Source organism: Heterocephalus glaber, unplaced genomic scaffold (genome assembly GCF_053883595.1).
Source record: "Heterocephalus glaber isolate CG9 unplaced genomic scaffold, H.glaber_assembly_v1.0 deba00001610, whole genome shotgun sequence".
Classification (NCBI taxonomy): Eukaryota; Metazoa; Chordata; class Mammalia; order Rodentia; family Bathyergidae; genus Heterocephalus; species Heterocephalus glaber.
In genome coordinates, this window is record NW_028258381.1 from 24,259,854 (window position 1) to 24,282,890 (window position 23,037).

General features: G+C 41.2%; 1 protein-coding gene across 6 annotated transcripts; it reads left to right on the plus strand.

Annotated features, from left to right (window-relative positions):
• The first annotated feature begins 39 nt into the window (after nucleotides 1-39).
• Zcwpw1 (zinc finger CW-type and PWWP domain containing 1) lies at nucleotides 40-22,429 on the plus strand. Of its 6 annotated transcripts, none has more exons than XM_021254514.2 (18): nucleotides 40-556; nucleotides 2,814-2,903; nucleotides 3,151-3,254; nucleotides 4,030-4,080; nucleotides 4,908-5,155; nucleotides 5,566-5,644; nucleotides 6,559-6,679; nucleotides 7,144-7,301; nucleotides 14,730-14,846; nucleotides 15,568-15,688; nucleotides 16,387-16,462; nucleotides 16,862-16,966; nucleotides 18,375-18,458; nucleotides 19,206-19,272; nucleotides 19,668-19,756; nucleotides 20,481-20,541; nucleotides 21,224-21,367; nucleotides 21,954-22,429. In XM_021254514.2, the coding sequence occupies exons 4-18, from the start codon at nucleotides 4,053-4,055 to the stop codon at nucleotides 22,223-22,225; spliced, it is 1,770 nt and encodes a 589-aa protein (XP_021110173.1). In that variant the 5' UTR covers nucleotides 40-556; nucleotides 2,814-2,903; nucleotides 3,151-3,254; nucleotides 4,030-4,052; the 3' UTR covers nucleotides 22,226-22,429. The 6 variants fall into 6 exon arrangements, with proteins under 6 accessions (XP_021110173.1, XP_087052511.1, XP_087052509.1 ...); XM_087196385.1 differs by having other exon boundaries at nucleotides 6,586-6,679; XM_087196383.1 differs by having other exon boundaries at nucleotides 40-323.
• The last annotated feature ends 608 nt before the right edge of the window (nucleotides 22,430-23,037 follow it).

Consider the following 23,037-nt stretch of genomic DNA (forward strand, 5'->3'; position numbering starts at 1 on the left):
AAAAGCAGTCCAGTGTATATAGGAAAACTAATGAAATAAAAATGTACTTCAGGATAATCAGGCGCTCTCGCTGCCGCCTAAATATAAGCGAAGTCAACAAGCATCATGGGATTTGTAGTCTTGGGGCATTTATCAGAAGACGACGGAAATGCCCCAGCTGCAAACGCAGAAGCGGCGTCCAGTTGCGCAGGCTCCCGGATTCTTAGAGCACGCCGCTGGGGGCGGAGCTTGTCTGCGTCCTCGCGCCTTCTGCTGGTGGCGGGAAAAGTAGAACGAGATCGCTCGCGCTGCTCCCCGCCTTTAGGTCCTCCTCACCCTAGAAGGTAGCTGACTTTTCTTTGATTGAAGGTGCTAGGTGTGGCCAATCCTGGTACCTGTTTCGGAAGGAGAAACTTTCTCTTCAGGGTGACACCCAGCTCTTTCCTCTCAGAACCTCTAACCAACTCACCACCACAAACACAGCCCAGTATCGGAGGGGTGCTAAGGAAAGGTACCCCAGGGCGAGTTGTTGGTGGGGAAGAGAGGCTAAGGAGCGGCCATTTTACCCTCAGAGGAGGTGAGGGCTTCCGACTCAAGCGTCAGATTTTAATTGTGGTCCCTAAGAATTGTTTTGAGAGAGGAGGGGGAAAATGGGAGCCCACCAAAGGTTCCTCCCGTTGGGTTTCCTGGCGGATTTGGGCATTTATAGTTCCAGACCTTGACTCCCTATGAGTGAAAATGATAGCGAGGTCTGGGAGGCCCAGGGGGACTCATTTTTGGTACTGGAGATTGAACGCAGGGCCTTCATGCTGAGCTAAGCCTCCGGCCCCCTTTTTATTACTATTACTATTATTTTGATTTTTTGAGACAGGGTCTCTCTCTGTTTTCCAGGCTAGTCTTGAACTCGCCATGTAGTCGAGGCTGGCCTTGAGCTCGCAGCAGTCCTCCTGCCTCAGCCTTCTGAGTGCTGGAATTACAGGCGTGAACCACTATGGCTGGCTATATTTTTATTTTGCTATAGGGTCTCGCGGAACTTGAGATCCCCATTCCTTCCTCAGCCTCCCGTAGTGCTGGAATTATAGGCGTGCACCACCTACAATTGTGTGCCCGGTAGGACACACTCTTTTTTAGCAAAAGCCACATGAAAGGCTGGTCTGAGGTCTAGGGCACTAGAAAAAGTATGTAAAATGATAGGCGTGTATCATTGGGCTTCTTTGCATTCTGAACCAAGGAACTTTAGTTTATTATGACTTGATTATTTCATTTGAGGTAGCAGGGATTGAATCCAGGTCCTAGGCAAGCAGTACATCACTGAGCTACTGCCCACCCCTACCATGAACGTATAAGCTTCTGTGTGGGAACTTTAGTACAGATAGTACTTCTGATAGTAATTTGTTATGAGCGTAAAGGTAACTGGAACCTATTTTTTGTCTTGTTAAAAGTTTTAAATCAGGCTTGCAGCAGAGAGTGTGTGCAAAGAAAAAAGAAAATCACTGCTGTTAGTTAATTGAGGCATGAAAATAAGGAATTCACATGCTATTAGACTTTAATGCTTAAAGAAAAACTAGACTCTGTTCTTAAAGGAGCTCTTAAATATACCCCCCCACACACACACATCCTAGACATCTATATCCCCAGGCCATTTTAAGACAGGGCCTTCCTAAGTTGCTCAGGAACTTGTGATCCTCCTGCCTCAGCCTCCCTCAGTGTGGGATTACAGGTGTGTGCTGAGGCACCTGGTTGTTTTTATTTTTATTTTTTTGTACCAGGGATCGAACTCAGCACCTTGCACTTGAGAGGCAGGCAGCAGAACCACTGAGCTAAATCCCTGGCACCCCCTTTTTTTTTGGCACCTGGTTAAAATATATCCTTTAATGAAATTTTTTGAGGCTTAGGAAGTCTCTGGTAAAGGAGTTCTGAGGGGTTTATTTTTCTTAGTCTAAGAACTGGAGGAACAATATAGAAGGAATAATTGTGTGATCAAGAGGTGGAAGTCTTAAAAGGGGTAATTAATGCTTTGGGAACATAGACTGAATTATTTTGCTAGATCAGATCTTTAACCTTTTGGTTTGAATCTTTTGTACTCTTAAAATTTACAGAGGACTCCAGAGAACTGCAGAGAACTTTTATGTGGTTTGTATCTCGATACTAATATTAAGAATTTAGGGGGTCGGGGCTGAAGTCTATTTCAGACCCTCAAGTGTTGCATTAATCTTTCTGCCTCTACAAATAGAAATATTAAACTGAGAAGAATATATAGTATTTATTTGGGAATAATGATAAATTCATTATATATTTGCGTAATGTTTTTATGATAAAAGGTATTTTCCTAAACAAAAAATCTAACAAGAAGAATGGCATTGTTTTACATTTTTGCAAATCTCATGTTTGGTTTAATAAAAAAACGCTGGATTTTCATCTGTTTCTGCATTCAATCTGTTGTGATATCTTGGTTTGGTAGAAGTATGTGAGAAAATCTTACTATAGATATGTAGTTGGAAAAAGGAAGGAACTCCTGGGGGCTTGGGGCCACATTTTGAGGACCTCTGGGCTAGTTTGGTGTTAGCCTTCACACTGAGCTATCAATCTCCCCCCAGTTATTTTGAGACAGTGTCATTGCTAAATTGCCCAGGCTGGGCTCAAACTTCTATCTCAGCCTCCCAGACTGCTGGGATTATAGGCATGCGCTACACCAGGCTGGGCTAGGTAATTTCATCTCAAAATTAATATGATGGTTTTAGTATCCTATATCTACTTTCTAAGAGATCCTCATTCACCTGTCATTAATTTTTTAAAATTATTTTTTCTCAACCCTCCACCCCTCCCCATTTCAGTGCTGGGGATTGAACCTAAGGCCTCAAATGTGCCTGACAAGTGCTTTGCCTCTGAGATAAACTCCCAGACTTGACTCTCCTTTTTTTTGAGTGAGTAAGATCCAGTTAATGGGATTGTATTTCCACAAGGCCTTTGGTTCTCTCAGTTTCTCTGTCTCTCTCTCTGCCTGACCCTCTCTCCCCCGCCCCTGTCTCTGTCTCTTTTTTATCTAAAGAAAGAAAATAAAGCAACAGTTTAAATGTTAATTCTGGGCCTAGAGCCCCTGAGTCTGTTCAGAAGAAAGTTGATGGTGTTTTACATATTATTAAATGTCGATTTTTTCTCTCTATGAACCAGGTTTTAGTATTGTGGAAAGAGAAAATTAATTTGAAACATGGAGCAGTAGCTCTAATTAACAGAAGTGAAATCCTGGATATCTCTTCTCTATTCATCAGGGAAAGGTAATGTTCTTTATCACAGTTTCACCTTAGATTAGAAGAACTGTTGTACATCACTATTTATAGATTTGCTGCATCTCGTTTACTCAATAATGATCCAAAATTCTGTCTAGCTGATAGGGGAAAGGAGAAGAGAGGAGAAGCGAGGAGAGTAAGCCAGCTGAAGATGAATTATGAATATCAAAGGTGTTAGGTTCTCATTACCAGGTTCTGGTAGAAGAGTAAGAAGGTTCTAAGTTCTTTGGAGACCTCTGCTAGTTACCAAATATTTCCCCAGTATTTGGGGAAATGTATTGACCTGAGGATTTAAGTAAAGGGAAAAAGAAACATTTTAAAAGGAGGTTCTCTGTGTGTGGGGATCTCTGAATTAGATCAGAGAATTGGCAAGTTATTTGTGTTCTGAGTGTTCAGGGAAGCTTTGTGAAAGGAGGAAAATGCTCCTTCTGTAACTCCCAGGACTGTCCACGCCCTGCTACCACTGCTCTATTACTACCTATGCTTCTATTACTGCTCCCAGTACAGTGTCTAGCTAAGTATGAATGCCTGCCTACATTAGACATGGTTGTAGGCACTTACAACACTAAGGGTTGTTGCTTATCTTTAAAACAGTAACTCCCATTACTTCCTGGGATTTACTTAGTATTCCAGAGGGCATAGAAATGTAGTTAGGGGTTCCAGGAAGAGAGATCCTGAAGTCAAGAAGATAGGGAGATCAATTTAAAATCATGTTTAATCAGAGTCATAGCAGTTCATTTCTTTTTAAAATTTTCTACCAAAGGCAAAGTGTCATTTCTGAGCTGAATGATGGCAACACTACAGAAGAAAGAAGGTAAGCCAAGAATGGGGTGGGGGTGTTACTTTGTACATTTTTCTCGTTTTCCCCTTCTGGACATCCTTCCCACCAAGAGGCAGTTCACTTTGCACATATTTTCTGTCTGCTGTGTTCAAATTATTACTCTGCTAGATGCTTTGACAATAATATGGCTTAGATATTATTGGGGCCAGGGATTTAGCTCAGTGGTTCCGCCACTTGCCTCGCAAGCACAAGGACCTGAGTTTGATCCCTGGTACAAAAAAATATGGCTTAGAAAAAAATCCTGCTCAAGGAAAGTATGAACTCATGGGAAGACAAATGACATTTAAACGTCTATAATATGAAGTTGAATGTAATGAATGCTAGCAGAGAGGTAAAATATTATAGAAGCATAAAATACTACTTATATCTCGGAGGAGCAGTATAATTTTCATAGAGGAGGTGGCATAAGAGTGGGTCTTGAATAATTTATAGATTTTGACTAGCTTTTTAGCTAATTTCTCATAAAATGTTATCCAAAGTTAAAATGAGCAAATTATAAAAATTTCACACTTGAATAATTCAGCTTCCTATGTGCTTACAATTATCACCTTTAAATTACTCAGAAGTTCCCAAACCTGGCAGTTTATCAGAATTAATTATTCTTATAAAACTGTAAATTTCTGGGCTTCATTCCAAACTACTTCATCATAATCTCAGGCCTGAAGGTGGGTAGAATAGGCAGGAAGAAACATAGGAATCCGAATTTGTTTAAAGCTCTTTCCTTGTAATTCTGATATGCCTAGTCAATGGGCACTGTTTGACTGTTTTTCATAAATTCCATCTGATAACATTTCTTTCAGAATGTGGAAAGGGACCAAAGAAAACCTTTGCCCCACCTACACAAAAATTGCATAGCATGATACCTTGTAGCCCTGATTCACCCAAGGAGACTCTGGAAATTGGTTCCCCAGAGGCTGAGGTCAAGCCAAACCAACCAAAGCCCAGACTAGGGAAGAGGGAGAAGAAGGCAGCCATAGAGAATGGTCCAAGTCTTGGACGGAAGAAAAGAAAGGCTCAAGACAATAAGTCAGCAGAGAAGAATGAAAAGGTACAGGTCACATTAATAGGCTCTAATGGGACAGTTCCTCCTACTCTGCCTCCCACCCAGGCTAAACAAATAGAATCTTTTCATGTGGAGGAAATTGATCCTGTAGTTTCCAGTTTTTGTTCCTTTGATTGAACTTCTGTTTTATTCTCAGACAAAAAATGTTTTCAATGAAAGCATTTAGCCAGAAATGATGGGATGAGGTGGGGTAGAGATGGGAGTAGAAGTAGACAGAGACTTTATAAATGGTTTCCTTTCCTTTGAGTCCTTCATTCCCAGGAGATCTGGGATAAAGGTTATGGTGTCCTTAGGTATATTGACTTTATGCTTTTAGTCCGTGAACCTCCTGCTGCAACAGAGGAGATAACGATGAAAAAATCAGCAGTTTTTCTTTCTTACCCTTGTCTTTGCAGGAAAAATTAATTCTTACCAATGCAGAATTTGAGGAGATTGTCCAGATTGTGCTACGCAAGTCCCTCAAGGAGTGCTTGGGTATGGCTTGTAGTGAGAGAGAAAAGATTTCAGTTAGGCAAAGTGAATGTTGTAAGAGGGGGAGTGTAAGTTTGACAGCTTCTCTCCTTCTCTTCCAACTTCCTAAGTAAGGAAATAGGACCCAGGATTTAGCTCAGTGGTTTTGACGCCTGCTACGCAAGCGCAAGGACCCGAGTTCGATCCCCGGTACCAAAAAAAAAAGCTTTATACTAAGTAAGGAAATATTAGATGAAACTTTGAAATACTTCATCCTCTATAAATAGAGATCAGTGAATAGGATTGTAGCTAAATCACCTTAGATAAAGGGTATAGAGTTTTAGAAATAGAGTACATTGACTTCAGAGTAAATATAGTCTCACCTCAGTCTTTAATGTAATTTGAATTTATTTTTATATTTTTACAATCTACTTAGAAAAGATAAATTGCTTCCCAGATATGAAGAACTTAGTCTCCATCTATTCTTGTATATTTATGTGTTTAATAACTGATTTAACATCTACTCAGGGATTTTATTTTTTAAAATAAAGAACTGTTCAGTATGGGCCCTGAGACCTTCTCCATAAGGTCATAAGGCCAAGTAGAGTGATCTGACATCTCAGTCATTCTTTTGTACTTTTATTCCTCGGAGGAGTTTGAAGAAAAATGATATGCAGTGCAGAGCATACAATTTTTTATATATACAAAATAAAATTATCATTATCTGGCTGTCATGGAATGAGGAAGATCAATCAGGAAAGGCTTACAGAAAGATCTAGTTTTTAGTTTTTCCTGAAACTTTAAAGACTAAAGGTTCTATCATCTGATAAGAGGCCATAGGTAGGCTCTTTCAGGCAACAGGGAAGAGTAGAAGATATTGGAGTGCTGTAGTTGTTTTCTTTTTATGCTTCTTTGCTTATAATATGTTGTTTTGGGAGGGATGGGATCTGGCCTTAATTTTGCAGAGACTTCCTGCGTAAACCCTACAGTGTGTATCCACTCAGACAAAGAAGTAGGAATTGCTGCTTCTGCTGCTACTGATAATGATAATGCCAGTGGGTAAGTTGATCCCAGAGTGGCTTGTAGAACACAGGGCAGACTTATCATTTGTAAATGGTGATCTGTTTATTTGTCATATTTCTATTGATTTCTCTCAGCTCAAGAAAGATTTCTTTTTTTTTTTTTTGGTACTGGGGATTGAACTCAGGACCTTGTGCTTACAAGGCCGGTGGCAGAACCACTGAGCTAAATCCCCAGCCCTTCAGCTTAAGAAAGATAACTGGGCTGGGGGAAAAATGGGCAAGTAGATGGGTAAAATGACCTCAGGAGGCCTTAGTGAGCCTAGAATTTTTTTCTTTTTGTTGCTAGGGATTGAATTTGGACCTAGTGATTGCTAAGCATGTACTGAACTATTCCCCCAGCCCAAAGCCTAGAATTCTTCTGTCTTACCTTTGGGTTCTTTTGAAAGATTGGTACTGATATTTCTCCCTTTTAACTTTTCATTTAAAATATATCATTTTTAGGGAGAGAGTAATGGTACCTCAGGTGCCAGAGATTTCAGCTTCTCTGGAAGATGAAGTTACCCCTGAGATAAGGCCATCTGAGCCAGGCCAGGCAATTCTTGCACCCTCTGAGAAGAAACTTAATAGACTCTACTTAAGCAAAAGAAAGAAGGAAGCTCGTAAGTATAGTTAAATACACATTGATGTCTGGCTCAAGTACTTACTTCAGGAATTAAGGAATAGGATAAAGAGCAGGCTGAGAAATTTCAGCTCAGAGCTTACAACTGTTTGTAACTGTTTGATTCTTCTTCTTTTACCTGCCTATAAATTTTTTTTTTTTTTTTGGTACCAGGGATTGAACTCCAGTCCTTGTGCTTGTGAGGCATGCGCGGAATCACTGAGCTAAATCCCCAGCCCCTGGCAGTAAAGATTTTATTCATCTCTCCACTTTACCATGTTTTGCTTTACCTTCCCAGAAGATGAAAAAATGGAAACAACCCAAGGTGGACATGAGGACAGACAGACAGACCAACTGAATAACATGATTCAGAATCGTTCTCAGACCAGGGTCCAGAAAAAAAGAAAAGGGGGCCAGGGATTTAGCTCAGTGGTTCCGCTGCCTCATAAGCACAAGGTCCCGAGTTTGATCCCTGGTACCAAAAAAAAGAAAGGGAAGTGGTTTTGGTGAGTTCAGCCATGGTTTGGAAAACTGAGTTAGACTGTAAAGTTGAGACAAAGACAGAAGCAAGGGTTAAAATATTAGAGAAAACTCTGCAAATTCTATAATTTATCTTTCACACTTGTTAGAGGATATATTGCTGAGGAAGAGGGAGAAATATTTTATCTATTCAGTCATTTATTCACATAATCCATAGTTACTGGATATCTTACCATGTACCAGATGTTCTAGATGGTGCCCAGGAAAACAACTAAGATGAGACTTGAAAAGTAGTAGAAAAATGAGGAGTGTGCAGTCACAGATGGCAGGAGAAGAGAGATTTTAAGAAAGATGGAGTGGCCAGCCATCTCATATGTTAGCCTAGAAAAGCCAAAGAGGATAGTGATTTGAAAATGCTCAAGGATATCACAATTAGGAAGTTATTAGGGTCTTGGTTATAGCTACTACGTGGTTTGGCAAGGGTAAATGTAATTAGTTGAAGGGTAAATACTTTCAATTAGTCTAGATGTGAAAAGAAAGAGGAAGAAAATGGTACATGAAAGGGAATGAGTGGAGAGTTGTGGGAGAGAATTATTTTCTTATAATTTTCTTTTAAAAGAGAGAGGGCTGGGGGCCGGGGATTTAGCTCAGTGGTTCCGCCGCCTGCCATGCAAGCACAAGGTCCCGAGTTCGATCTCTGGTACCAAAAAAAAAAAAAAAGAGAGAGGGCTGGTGGTGTAGATGGGTAGAATGCTTGCCTAGCATGTGCAAGGCACTAGGTTCCACCCACCACACTGAAAATAAAATAATAATATAAGAGAGTGAAAAAAGAGCAATTTGGGTATACTTATATGTCACGGGAAATAGAGGAAAAGATTGAAGAAATAGAAATGGGAAGAGATTCAGAGATTTTATTTTCCTCAGAAGAAAGGACACTTTAGCTGTGAAGACTGAGTGGTGGGAGTGTAAGGATACACTGTATATGGATTCACTTATTCATTGGTTTGCTTTTTCTTTTTCCTTTGGTGCTGGGTTTTGAATCCAGGGCTCTACCACTGAGCTATGTCACCAGCTTACTATTCTAACAATAGTTAGTATTGTACTAGGTATTGCACTGGTTGCTAGAAATATAGTGATGAGCAAATTTGATAGTCCTTCCTTTGTAGAATTTACAGTTTAGTATACTAAACAGATAAATAAGGGCTGGGGATTTAGCTCAGTGGTTCTGCCACCTGCCTTGCAAGTGCAAGGTCCCGAGTTCGATCCCCGGTACCAAAAAAAAAAATGATAGCAGATAATAAATATATGAAATAAGATGACATTGGGACATTTTATGACAAGAAGTAGATCTTATATTAGTAAGTTCAAAAATTAATAGATAATAATCTGGTCAAAAACAGCCTTGCACCCAAAAAAATCCCACAATGAAAAATGATAGTAAAAACAAAACCCAAAAAAGAATAAGGAACAGTGGAATAAAACAGCAGTTAGTATCATATATCTATATCTATATATACATATATTAAAAGCATAATATGATTTGCACATCCTTGGAAGAAAACTCTCAAATGGATAGTTAGGCACCAAACACGGTAGTCCAGGTCAGTAAACAATTCCTCTTATTAAAATGACATGGTAACATAAGGAGCTAGAAGTATAATTTGGACAGTAAGGTGGTTGGAAGCTGAGATACTCTAAGGAATGTTCTAGATAGGTTCTTTTCTAGAAAAGAAAACTAAAAAGTTTTTACTTTTGGTTTTATGAGAATATGTAAACTCAGATGTTCCTGTTGAGAACTTTTGGAATACTTCAGACATCTCAAGTTAGCTCAAATAAACTTGTGTCATTAGGTTTATATTGCCTGATCACCTGTATTGTACCTTTCCCCTAAGGACTAGGCTTTAGGTTAGCAGATGGGAGTTCATTCCCTAGGTGGCGCTTGCGAGTTGAATTTCGATTGCCGTGAATTTGTCAGCCTCTTACTATCAACGAACCATTCTTCCTATTTCTCACAATTGCCAAGCCCAGGAGAGTTGTCTTGAAATAGGAAATAGAAACAACTGTATCCATTAAATACAATTTACATTAAGCACTGTGAAGGGAAAGAACAGAATGTCATGAGAGGAAATAATGAAGAATAAGTAAAATTGGACCAGTCAGGGAATGCTTTTCTAAGATCTTATTTTAGCTGAAACCTAAAGGAAGAGTAGAAGTTATCCAAGTGAAGAGTAGGAGAGAGGTTTTTTTAAATTTGTTTTTTGAGACAGAGTCTCGCTATGTAGTTCAGGCTGGCCTTGAACTCACTGTGTAGCTCAGGTTGGCCTCAGCCAACCTCTTGCCTCAGCCTCCTGAGGCTAGGATTACAGATGGAAAGAGTTTGAGGTGGGATAAAGTTTGACATACTAAAAGAAAGCCTGTGTGATCAGAGTTCAGAGAGCAAGGGGAGCCATTTGGGAAAGTAGCTCTAGGAAAATAGAGGTAGGCAGTAGCTTGATCAAAGGAAATGCTACAGAGCACAAGTGGGAAGCCATTGGTGGATTTTAACTAGGAAATAAGGTCATCAAATTCATATTTTCAGATGATCCTTTGGGGATTAACTGAAGAATGGAGTATTCAGGGAAGAGTTGAAAGATTTGTGCTAGGATCATAAATTAGGACTAGGACTAGGTGTTTTGGTGGCTTGGGTTAAAGTGATGAAAATAGAAAAGTGGATGGTTTTGGAGATAAAATTGTCAGAACTTGGTAATAAATGGGATATTGGGCAATGGAGAGAACAGGATTTGTCAAAGATGATTAGTTTCTGATTTAAGCAGAAAGAGTAGAAGAACACATTTGTGGAATATGACTACCCATTCAAGTTTGGGCACATTGAATATGAGATCCAGATAACTAATTGAGATGTGAAATCACCAAACTAGAGATGTCAGGGCTGGGAATGTAGCTCTGTGATAGAGCATGTGCTTAGCACTTGCTTAGTATGCATGAGACCCTGGATTCAATCCCCAGCACCACAAACAAACAAAAAATAGAGATATGAAAGCAAGGCAGGCTGGGTGTGCTGGTGCAAATCTGTAATGCCAGGACTAAGGGAGACTGGGGTAGGAGGAGCACAAGTTTGAGCCCAGTTTGAGCAACTCAGCAAGACAAAACAAACAGGCTGGAGTTGTAGCTCAGTGATAGAGCACTTGCCTAGCATGTATCTATCTCCAGCATAGGTTCTATCTCCAATACTGAGATAAAATAAAATAGCAAAGTGCATTTGGAACTCAGAACAGAGTCTAGAAGTATACAGCTGTGTGCTGTGAGGTATGAAAATGGATTTCAAAACTATAGGAATAGTTCTGCATTAGGAAAAAGTATAAAGAGAGAAGGCCCTTGATTGGGGCGGAGAACCCTGACCCTTAGAGTCTGGATGGAAAATAAAGAGAATCTAGCAAAGGAAACTGAGGAGAAAGCTGCCAGAAAGATGAGAGAGGACAGAAAAATAAGATATCACAGAACCCAAGAAACGAGTGTTTCAGGAATGAGTAAACTGAAACGTTCTCTAATATATATTTATGACATCAGTCTTCATTATCACAGAACCACACACATAATGATAGTCAGTTTTCCAGTTTTTTAAGAGGGAAAGGAACCTTTAAAAAAATATTTTTAGGCTGCATCTGGGTCCTGCTCTCACAGCCATTCAGTACAATGAGCTCCATACAGACAGCACCAGGGCAAGTGAGAGCCAGGCGGGCGCTGGGCAACTCTGTGGCTCCTTAGGGAAAAGTGAAGTAAACATGGGCAAAGGAGCCTGGGGGGTGAAATGTCATCATGTGCATTCTTTGTGGAAACTTGCTAGAAGGAGCACAAGAAGAAGCACCCAAATGCTCCCGTCAACTTCTCAGAGTTTTCTAAGAAGTGCTCAGAGAGGTGAAAGACCATGTCTACTAAAGAGAAAGGAAAACTTGAAGACATGGCAAAGGCAGACAAGGCCCATTATGAAATAGAAATGAAAACCTATATTCCTCCTAAAGGGGAAACAGAAAAGAAGTTCAGGGATCCCAGTGTACCCAAGAAGCCACCTCCGGCCCTGTTCTATTCTGAGCATTGCTCAAAATCAAAGGAGAACATCCTGTCCTATCTTTGTTACATCACAAAGAAACTGTGAGAGACGTGGAATAACACTGCTGCAGAGACGAACAAGCATACGAAGAGAAGACTGCTAAATTGAAGGAAAAATATAGAAAGGACATCATTGCCTACCCAGCTGAAGTAAAACCTGATGCAGCAAAAGAGGGAGTTGTCAAGGCTGAAAACAAGAAAAAGAAGGAACAGGAGGAAGATGATGAATAATTTGGTTTTAGCACAGGGTTTTTTTTCTTTCTTGTCTATAAAGCATTTAACCCCCTGTACACAACTCATTCCTTTTAAAGAAAAAAAATTAAAAATTGAGGCTATGTAAGATTTGTTTTTAAACTCCACAGTATCTTTTTTGTGTGTGTAGTTGACATAGCCCCATCCTGGTGATGTTTTCAGTAGCCACCAACCTTGCCTGATACAGTATGAGGGTTTATTGGCATGGAAATTTAAAGCAGGTTCTTGTTGGTGCACAGCACAAATGAGTTATATGTGGGGACAATAGTTTTTCATCTTTAGTTGTCTTTGATGCAGTGTATACAAAATAATTGTTCTGTTAACTGAATACTATTCAATTGCAAAAAAAAAGTTGCAGCTCTTTTTTGACATTCTGAATGCTTCTAAGTAAGTACAGTTTTTTAATTAAAAAAAACCCTGTAAAATCTGTATGATCCTGTCACTGGAAATTTTATCTCAAGCCATAAACAACCAGTTCTATATCACTACGATGATATCTTTTCATTTATTTTCTTATAAATAGTCATTGCTTTCATAATAAACCATTTATTTTTTGATCTGTATTAACTTTTGTGGTCCCCAGCTCCTGCACCTGCAGTTTTTTTTTTTCTAGTCTTGCTAGGTCACCTCTATAAATATCCAAAACTATCATTGGCAGTGGTCATTTCTATACTATATGGTCTAATATTCCCAACCAGTACTTTGTTCTTAAGTCAAAGTAATTGGGAAAGTAACCCATAGTATGTGCTATTTTAAGGACTTAAATATAATGGGCTGGGGATTTAGCTCAGTGGTTTCACGGCCTGCTGCGCAAGTGCAAAGACCCAAGTTTGATTTCCGGTACCAAAAAAAAAAAATATATATATATATATATATGTTGCCTTGTTTTCTGAGGGATGGTTTTGGTGGGATGGGGGTCATCCCCTGTGTTCAAGCACTTAAGGTAAAATTTGACAGTGGGAAACAAGAGAAACTGAAGAAATACATTGGTTGATGATATTAACTGAATATATAGTGATACATTTGTACCTGGTTAAGTAATTTTTTTTCTAACAACTCTTATTTGCATCAGTGTAAGCATGTGGGTTCATATAGGGTGGAGTTTTGCCCCTCTCATGTCAGTGGAAGAAAGGACAGAAGGGAAGGGAGTTGAGGTATCTGGAAGAGTCATAGATTCAAAGCTGATTGGTCAGAGTGAAGAACAGAGGTGGCGAGGACTGGAGGGGCCAACAGATTGGAGAGTAAGATGAAGTGAAAGTTGCAGGGCAACTTGTGAACAAATGAGGTGGGAGGATAAGGCATTTTTATCAGAGAGGGTGTTTGGGTAAGTGACTCAGAGGGTGTGTGATCCAGCAGAAGACTGGTTGGGGCACATTGGTGTGTGAGTGCATTGCTGAGGTGGCATGAAGGAAAAGTTCATGGAACTGAGAGAATAGGGGGCTTTATGAGTTATTTCTGTGGATGTGGTCATCTAGACTGAAGGCTGAAGGTGCAGAGGAGGAGGAAACCAAGCTGGATGCCAGCATCTTTATGGGGGAGATACAAGGGTGGTAGAGTCCCACGGCATGGATCTCAAAGGAAAGGGTTTTTATAAAAGGGAGAGGAGTAGTGACAATGGAAGTAAGGATGTGGCCTCACTTTCTGCCTGACATATGGGGTGTGAGAAGGAGCAGACTCCACTTGGAGGGCTGGGGTGGGGTTGGTTGGGGACAATGTCATGTGTGGGTCTTCAGGTTTCAAAAAGGAGATAGAGGATCAGAGGAGGTTGAGCATACTTAGGTGTTAATTATTCAAGTCTGGATCTTCACAGAATACATTGGAAGAGTTTGGGAGGGAGAGGAGAGGCCTTGTGGGACACGGGGTCAGTTTAGAAGATGTGGGAATACAGAGTTAGAGGTGGAGGTTTGGAAGATAATGGATAAAAGGAAGGCTTTGCCTTTGAGTGGGGCTCAAAATAAATGGTTGGTGGAAAAACGCTAGACTTAGACACCTGGGTTTTTTGGAGGAAGATGAACCCAGGGCTGTTGGTCCTAAATGTTGCAACTTGGTAAATAGGTAAATGGTTGAGATTCAGATAAGAACTGTGGATATTGTGCACCAATAGATTCTTATTAGCCCTTCAAAAGAACTTTTCAGTAGTATCATGCCATCAGAGAATGATTAAGGGACTATCTGGAAAGATGTTAGGATTTTTTACCACACTGAGAGTGGAATTTAGGACTGCACATGTGCACATACTGGGTACACACTCTACCACTGAGCTAAAGCCTCAACCCTAAGGCAGCTTTTTAATTTAATGACTGTTATTATAGAAAATAGTCATTTCTGCGTTGTACAGAGGGAAGATCAAGATGTGTGACTTAAACTCTAAGGTCAGCTCTGTCACCAAGTGAACTGATCCTGAGCAAGTCATTATCTTCTTTGAGCCTTGCTTTTGTTATTTTTAATTCAGAGATTGGACTAGTTGACATGCAAGCACTGTGTAGAGATGTGATTCTGTGGGTAGGTGAGAAAGTTATATTGATTTTAGTTGGATTGAAGAAAGAGCATATTTAAAAGTCTCTTACTTCAGTTTTTTTTCCTGTCATAGGTCCTTGTATAGTCTGGGTTCAGTGTTCCTCTCCAAACTGTAAAAAATGGAGGCAGCTGTGTAAGAATATGGACCCCTCAGTTCTCCCAGACAATTGGTTCTGTCACCAGAATACAGGTAAAAAGAAGTGGTGAAGTTTTTTTTTCTTTCAGTTTTTATTGTTCCTCTTTTTTCCTCCTGCATGCATTCTTTAGTTAAGTATGATAGAAGTGTAGTTAGCATTCAAGGGGTCCTTGTAATACCTGGGAGAAAGGAAGGATCTTCCTGTCCTGTAGAGATAAATCTGGGAATAAGGGTAGGAGGAAGACACCATGCAGAGTTATAGTATGGGGAGGGACCTGGAATCTGAATATATGTACAGTACTAAGTGAATTCCATTTTCTTCAAAACTGGTCTAATCCTGTCCTGATTAAAATAGTGGTATTGGCTGGTGGACAGGGAGGGATGTGAGATAGAGGAGGAAAACCAGGTAAGAAACACCCAATGAGCTTAGAATTATAGAATGTTTAAAACTTACTTGAAAGACATTATAATGACCTTATCCAGCACATTTATTTTACAGATGAGAGAGCAGTCTCAGAGAAATTACCCCTATTCTGCTCCACAGCTGGGACCAGAGTCACACTGTGGGATGTAAGCAAGAGGTTGGAATCTCTATAAAGAAATAGCAGGCAGCACTCCTACTTCTGCAGTTCCTCCATGGGTCTGTTCTTCCCCAGGTGCCCTTTGATGCCACCTGTCACCTGTACCCACCCTCCTTTTGTCCTCTCCCAGGCTGTGTCTAGATTTTTACTTATGGGTCTCTTCATGTTCCTTCATTCTTTCTCTCTTTTGGCAGACTTGAATTATAATTGCTGTGATATTCCTGAGGAGACCTGGACAGGGCGTGAGAGTGAAGTGGTCTATGCCTCCTATGTCCCAGGATCCATCGTCTGGGCCAAGCAATATGGTTACCCCTGGTAGGGAACCATGACATAGTCGGAGCATCCTTTCCGAACCTGGGAATGATGGATTCAAGCAGGGAGGGAAGGAAATGGAAAGCATTTGTTTTTTTTTTGTTTTGTTTTGTTTGTACCGGGGATGGAACTTGGGTTCTTGCGCTTGCGAGGCAGGTGACGGAACCACTGAGCTAAATCCCCGGCCCATTGATTTTTTTTTTTTTTTTTTGATACCGGGGATTGAACTCGGGACCTTCCACTTGTGAGGCAGGCGGCAGATGCACTGAGCTAAATCCCTGGCGGGAAGCATTTGTAATGGAGACAGTACTTGCCTTAGAAAGAACATGGGGTGAGAGAGAAACAATACCTAGTTTGGAGGCTTTAATAAAGTATGTTTTCTGGAGGTTTCAGAGTGAGGTATCTTTCTGGAAAAGAAAGTCTGACTGTGCTGCCATAATTGGCTAGGAAAAGAAGAGTAGACCAAGGCATTATAAAATTGAGATGTGGGAGTCATGCAAAGGAAAGCAAATAAGGACTGATGGAAGTCACTTTAATCATTTGGTAGTGGCCACTGGAAGGGACTAACCTGGGGGATATGTGTTTTGAATCTTTGATCCACAGGGTACATCACCCTTTTCTGTGCATGTGTATTGATGAGGTTGTATTCTGTTCACCTAACCCCTCCCCTTCCATCTCCTATGCCCACCTATCTTCTTCAGGTGGCCAGGCATGATAGAATCTGATCCTGACCTGGGGGAATATTTTCTTTTTGCTTCTCATCTTGATTCTATGCCGGTGAGTTTCCTGTTTCAAGCCAAAGTAATGAACATGTTCATCCTAAGAGATGTTTAGAGTTAGAAACAGGCATAGCCAGCATACACAAGTGGAAATAGATACTTAGCTAGAGTGACAAACATGGAGGTAAGTACTCACACATAGAACTGAAATTGAATCTAATTAAATATCCATTAGTAGGACATTTTTGGTTTTGATAATTATGCTAGGATTTTGATAATTGGCATCCCTGAGGTCAGAATGGAACAGTAAAATGAGGTGAGGTGGTTAAGTCAGGCTTCCGGGAGCATATGAGGCTAAGCACTTTTTTATGATTCACTCTATCTTCTACCTTTTCTGGCAAGAGGAGAAAAGCAGGGAGAAGGACAGGAGCCATAATGACCATATCTTTTATTGCAGTCTAAGTACCATGTGACATTTTTTGGAAAAACAGTTTCTCGTGCTTGGATTCCAGTGAACATGCTAAAGAATTTCCAAGAGCTATTCCTGGAGCAAACAGGAGTGGTGAGCAAACCTTGGGAGTCTGTTGTGATACAGGGACCTGGGAAAGAAAATATCTCCTTTATTAAACCCAGTCTGCTCCCAGGGGGAACTGTTGGGAGAAAGTACTATGTCTGACCAGGTGTGCCAGGGCTGAGTTACTCATGAGGGACTCTTCTTTCTACCAGGGTTGCAGTGAGGTCATAATTTCAGTCTCCTTACCTGGCTGCAGATAGGGGAGTTTTTAAAAAATTAATTTTATTGGTATACTTTAGATATGCATAATGATAATGTTCACATTCATCATATGGAATGTCTACCTATACGTAATGTATCTTGATTCTTTTTTCCCCCCAGTCTCCTTCCCTCCCTTTAACCCCTCTTCCCCTACTTATTTACAAAGCTTTAAGGGGGGCTTTTAAAGATGAAAGTTTTCTATAGTAGAGCCAAACCGGAAGTAGCAGACACAAGGGCCCAGATTAATTTAGAGTTTCTCAGTCTGAGCACTATAAACATTTTGGGCAAAGTAATCCTTTGCTGTAGTGCTTTCCTGTACATTATAGGATTTTTTTTTTGAGATAGAGTCTTACTCTGTAATTCAGGCTGGTCTTGAGCCCACTCTGTAGCCCAGGCTGAACCCAAACTCACAGCAATCCTACTGTCTCAGCCTCCCAAGTGCTGAGTGTACAGGCACACGCCACCATGCCTGGCTTCACTGGAGGATTTTTAACAGCTTCCCTGGGCTCTGCTGGCATCTTGCCAGTGACATCCCCTACCCTTTTCCCTGTACCCTGCTCCTAGTTGTGACAACCAAAAATTGTCTCCAGACATTCCCAGATGCTTTCTGGGGGACAGAGTCTCCCCTGGTTGAGGGACACTGGATTAACTAAACCATATTTCCTCTCTGTAGTCACTTTGGGTTTTTTGGGGGTTTTTTTTGGTACCAGGGATCCAACTCAGGATCTTGCACTTGTGTGGCAGGCGCGGTGCCACTGAGCTAAATCCCCGGCCCTGGTTTTGACTAGCTTTAAAATGAGCAAAGAAGCCCAGCAGTTCCAGGACCTTAGAAAATTAAGCAGTAAAGATGACATCATGCAGCTGGATTTAAAGAAACTTAAAAATGTGGAGTTACCTGAACTCCTTCAGTCTGTTTTTATTTTTTCTCAAATTCTCACTGGATTTATTTTGGAGAGGACATCAAAATGTTGGCTGAAAATTGCTAGGAATTGGTGAGAGGTTTATGAGGGAGAAGGGGAGTGCTGTATCAAAACCCAGAAGACTGAGCAGCCCATCACTACTAGGAACTGGAAACAAATATAGTTAGGATCATGTCCGGTGGGTGGCAGTATGTTGAGGTCACGTCTCTAGTATTTATTATGGATTAATCTTTGAGGCAGTATTTGTCATTGACTCTAATCTTCTTCCATTTCAGAAAAAGTGCAGGAACAAGGACTACATCCAGAAACTAGAAGTAGCCATAATAATGGCTCACAAAGCACAGCAGACTGGCATTCAGGTGGCAGAGTGTTCAGACCACCTAACTGCTTCTCTTCAGGGCTGGGACACAACACACTGAGCACTCCCCACTGCAAAAAAACCGATTGTCAGGGCGGGGGATTTAGCTCAGTGGTTCCAGCGCCTGCCTTGCAAGTGCAAGGACCCGAGTTCGATCCCCGAAAAAATCGATTGTCTTTCCCCACTGTGCAGCCTATTTTAGAACTGCCCTTTCTTTCACATTCTTCCAGATTCCCCTGACTCCTTAAGTCACCCATTCCTTTCCCCACCCTTGAACAGGAGGAATCGTCTCTTGGCCCAAACACAGTTTGTGGTAGGGGACATCATACCTCCCTGTTTAACTTCATGTCTCAGTTATATGCACCCCACTTTCCCTTTTATTCAGTCAGTTTTTACCCTCAGTTTCTACTCATAGGATGGGGGGCTGGAAAGGAAAATGACAAACTTGTGAATTTCTTTTTCCCAGTTATTTGTTGAATCATGAATTAAACCAGAAAAAGATTGTAACTAATCTCTGCAAAAGTGCAGATAAGGCTAATGTGGATATTTCAGATGAAAATGGTATGGAAAATGAATACAAATTTTCTTTTCAGTACCAGAGATTGAACTCAGGACCCAGGCAGGCGTGGCACCACTGAGCTACATCCCTGGCCCTCACGAATTTTGTTATAACTAAAATCTGGAAGACAGGGCAAATGTTCCTCCTGGGAGGATAGAGGATGATGCTTTTGTTTCTTGGTTCCCTCAGGACCGGGTTAACTTGTTTGGTTTCTGGAGCCGATACTGTGGATCTGACAGCAATGAAGAAAGAAGAGGTAGAAGTGAAGGATGAGGACTGGAGAGGGAGGGGAGGGATTCTTCCCTGAAGGCAACAGTCCAAGTTTTCTTTGCTTTATTTTCCTTGGCAGCAGCCTAGTTCTGGATTCTATAATGAGAGGCTTTTATGAATGTCATTGATTGATTGAGTATTCAGGATGGATGGATGGCTGGAGTCAGGAATGGGGGGAAGGGTGAGAAGAGAGGGTAGGATGTGTGTAAATAGTGATGGACTTGGAAAAGGGTGGCATCATGATAATCTGGGAACATGTTTTATGGAAAAATAGTACTTGGACCCTGAAGGTGGAGTTAGAAGATGGATTCTCTGGAATTTGTTCCATTAACTCATCAACTATTTGAGAGCATAAATTAGCCTTTTCTTTCTCTCTTCTAGACTTAACACTGCCTGGGGCTAACAGCCCCAAGTCCTACATGGAGAAAGAAGAGGAGGAAGAGTTAGAGAAGGAAGAGAAAGAGAAAAAAGTAAGATATAGCTGTAAGTGTTGGTTTAGATCAAGATCTTGGAGTTCCTTATAAGAGGTTCCTGTAAGGGTCTGGTTAGCATGGATTTAAATTTACTTTGGGCTGTCCTGTCCCTGCCTTGGGGTGACCCGACCAGTTGGTCTTATCTCTTAGGGGTCTCCAGGGAAGGAGGCTCTCCTCTTCCCCATTCTCTGAATTTCTCATCTCTCAGAAATTCCTGATTGTAATCTCAGTTTCTACTGTATTTCTTTGGTTCTACCTGGAGCAGTTTTGGAGAACAGCAGATTGCTTCTGTCTACACCTTGCTTCCTCATGTGGACACAGGATATTCACTCACTCATTTTCTTTGCGTCTCTTTTGCAAGAATATGAAATACAGATTTTTGACTTTCTCTTTTAACATACCTATTCTTATCATGCATGTAGCCTACTTTTATTTTCTTTTATGCACTAATACTAAATGGAATGGGAAGATCATCACACATTTTCTTTGTGTTTCCACACATTAGACGGTATCAGGCTCACAAGAATTAGCCCACCCATTACTTTATTGTACCCTTTTCTATTAAAAATAGCTATGTGACTCAGTTTATCTTTTTTTTTTTTTTTTTTGGTACTGGGGATCAAACTTGGGACCTTGTATTTGTGAGGCAGGCAGCAGAACCACTGAGCTAAATCCCCGACCTTCAGTTTATCTTTATAAAAAAATCCTCTCCCATCCACAGAATCCAACTTTGCCTGGTCCCAAGTCAGCTAAGATAAAGACTAAAAACCCCAAGCTAAGAGGTAAGCAAGCCACCTGGAAATGGGAGCTGTCACACAGTTAAGGCAGGTGGAGGCAGAGAGTATAAGGGGATCTGCAAGTAGTTGGACCTCACTGATTGTGTCAGCTCCAGACCTGAAAAAACAGGCAAGACTAGCTGATAGTGTTAGAGAGGAAGTTGTAGCCTCATTTAAAGAAAGAGAGAGAGAGAGAAAGGAAAGAAAGAAAGAGAAAAAGAAAAAGACAGTTTTGCTGTACTAGAGATTGAACTAAGGACCTTTGCACTGAGGTAGATCCCCAGGCCTTTTGTGGTGTTTTTAAAAGTTTTGAGACAGAATCTCTAACTTATTAAAGTTGGCCCAGGCTGGGCTTGAGCCTGTGATCATCCTGCCTCAGCCTCCTGGAATTATGGGATTGCAGGCAAGTGCCACTGTGCCTGGCTGTGTTTTATGAAACCTTAGGTTATAGTTGCAGGGTTTTAAATTCTTAGCCAGGAAGGACAACTTCCTGGAGAAGGGAGAATCTTAAAGAGAAAGAGAAGATCTAGGGATTAAAAAAAAATCAAGATAGTTGGGAAACTCTGAACCACTGAGAGCACTCACTAGATTGAGAATGAGCAGCACAGAGACTAAATGTAGGGGGACCTACCTTTGCCAAGGTGTCATTTAGAGAGAAATATATTTTCTTTATGTTTGGGGCATGGAGGTGATGCAGACATGGCAGATGGACAAGACAAGATCCTGAAAAAGAAGGTAACCAAGAGACGTCTGGACAGTGAATCCACAGTGCCCACTGTACCCGTAATGGAAATGAAAGAAGGGGAACGGAATCCAGATCTGGACCAGCCAGGTAAGGCTCAGTGTCTAAAAAGTTAGGAGGAAATGAGGTCCATGTCTGTATCTCCTCTCCCTGGTTCATTTCTGAACATTCCTATAGCTTTTCATTACTTTGAAGAAAGCATGAAATTCAGAATAAAAAGGGCATGTCTTGGATTGTACCCAGCACACATGATTGAAACATAATGGTTATCGATTTGATTGAGTCCAGGGATGGGAGAATGGCAGGGAAGAGAGAATGTTTGTTGGGTTTTGCCATGGCTGGCTAGATATGTCATGCTTGTTCCTTCTAATTCTTTCAGTCGCTCTGTGACTGGATGATTGACATTTTAAATATAAGACAACCAGTGCTTAGAGAGTTTAAAATTTAAGGCCCATGTTGAGCATGTGGCTGATTCATGGCTTGAATCTAAGTCTTTCTGACCCAAAAGCCCATATTTTGTATACTGAAAAAGGTCACCTTTTCCAGAGATTTTACTAGCATAGGGATTTAGGAATTTGACTTAGAATATGCGCTGCCAAAGTGAGCACAGGAATTTGACTTAGAGTCAGGATAGACTGATCAGTGGGACTCTCAACTTTGTTCCTTTTTCATTTAGGACCTAAGAAAAAATTTCAAGTTCCCCAAAGCAAGACCTCAGTCGTCATCCTGTCTGAAGAAAAAGAAGTTAGAATTGTGCCAAAGGGCCTCACCCCACCAGCTCATCATGAGGCCTCTCCTTTGGAGAGGAAAGAAAAGTCTAGACCGCAAGAGCCACTGATTCTGGAAACTGGAAGTGTCTGCCTTGAAGATGAAGCATCCACTGACCTGGACCTGGAGCAAATCATGGAAGATCTTGGAAGAAAGTCAGAAGGAAGAGGGGAGCTGTGAGACTGAGATGATGCAGGGGCATTCTCCATGGCCTTTTTTGATAAATAATGGTGTTCTCCTGTCCTCCTCTCGTTCTCTTTAAAGTAACAGGAAGAGCCTTTCAGTTCAGTCCCTGAGACGTTCCTAAGTGTTTGGATTATTAATTGGCTACAAGGTTCAAGAGCTCTGCAGTCTACGTCAATAAAGTGGGTGCATGCGTGTTTAGTGTCTGACCACCTGTGTTATTTTGGGACTTTCCCTTGTCCCGTGTTGCTGTGACACATCCTCATCTCTGATGGAGGCCTGTACATCGTGGGAACCCGGTAAAGCAGTGAAACCTGGAAAACCTCCAGAAAGACAGGTCTTGTTCACATCCCAGCTCAGCTACTTACTAGCTGCTAACCTGGCCTTGGGAAAGCACTGTAACCATCTGGGCTTGCACCCACACCTCACCAGGGCACATCATCATGCTGGGGTGCTGGGGATGATTCAGTGAGGGGTGTGTGTGAGGCAGTCCCAGTGGTGCTAGTTATCATGAGGGGACGTTATGGTCAGACTTAGGAGCAGACTTTGAGTTCTAGGCCATTGTCTTCGTCACTTTCCCATTTCTCAGACACAATTCCTAACACCCACAACTTAAAGGAGGAGAGATTTATTTTGGCTCACAGTTTCAGTTTATGGTCAGCAGTTGGGAAGCAGAGAGAAGGGAGGATCCTGCCAAGGACAAGAATACACCTTTCCATTTCATGCCTCGCCATGACCCACCTCTAATCAGACCCCACCTTTTAACAGCACATTTAGCTCCTCATCCATGGATGAATCCACTGATGAGT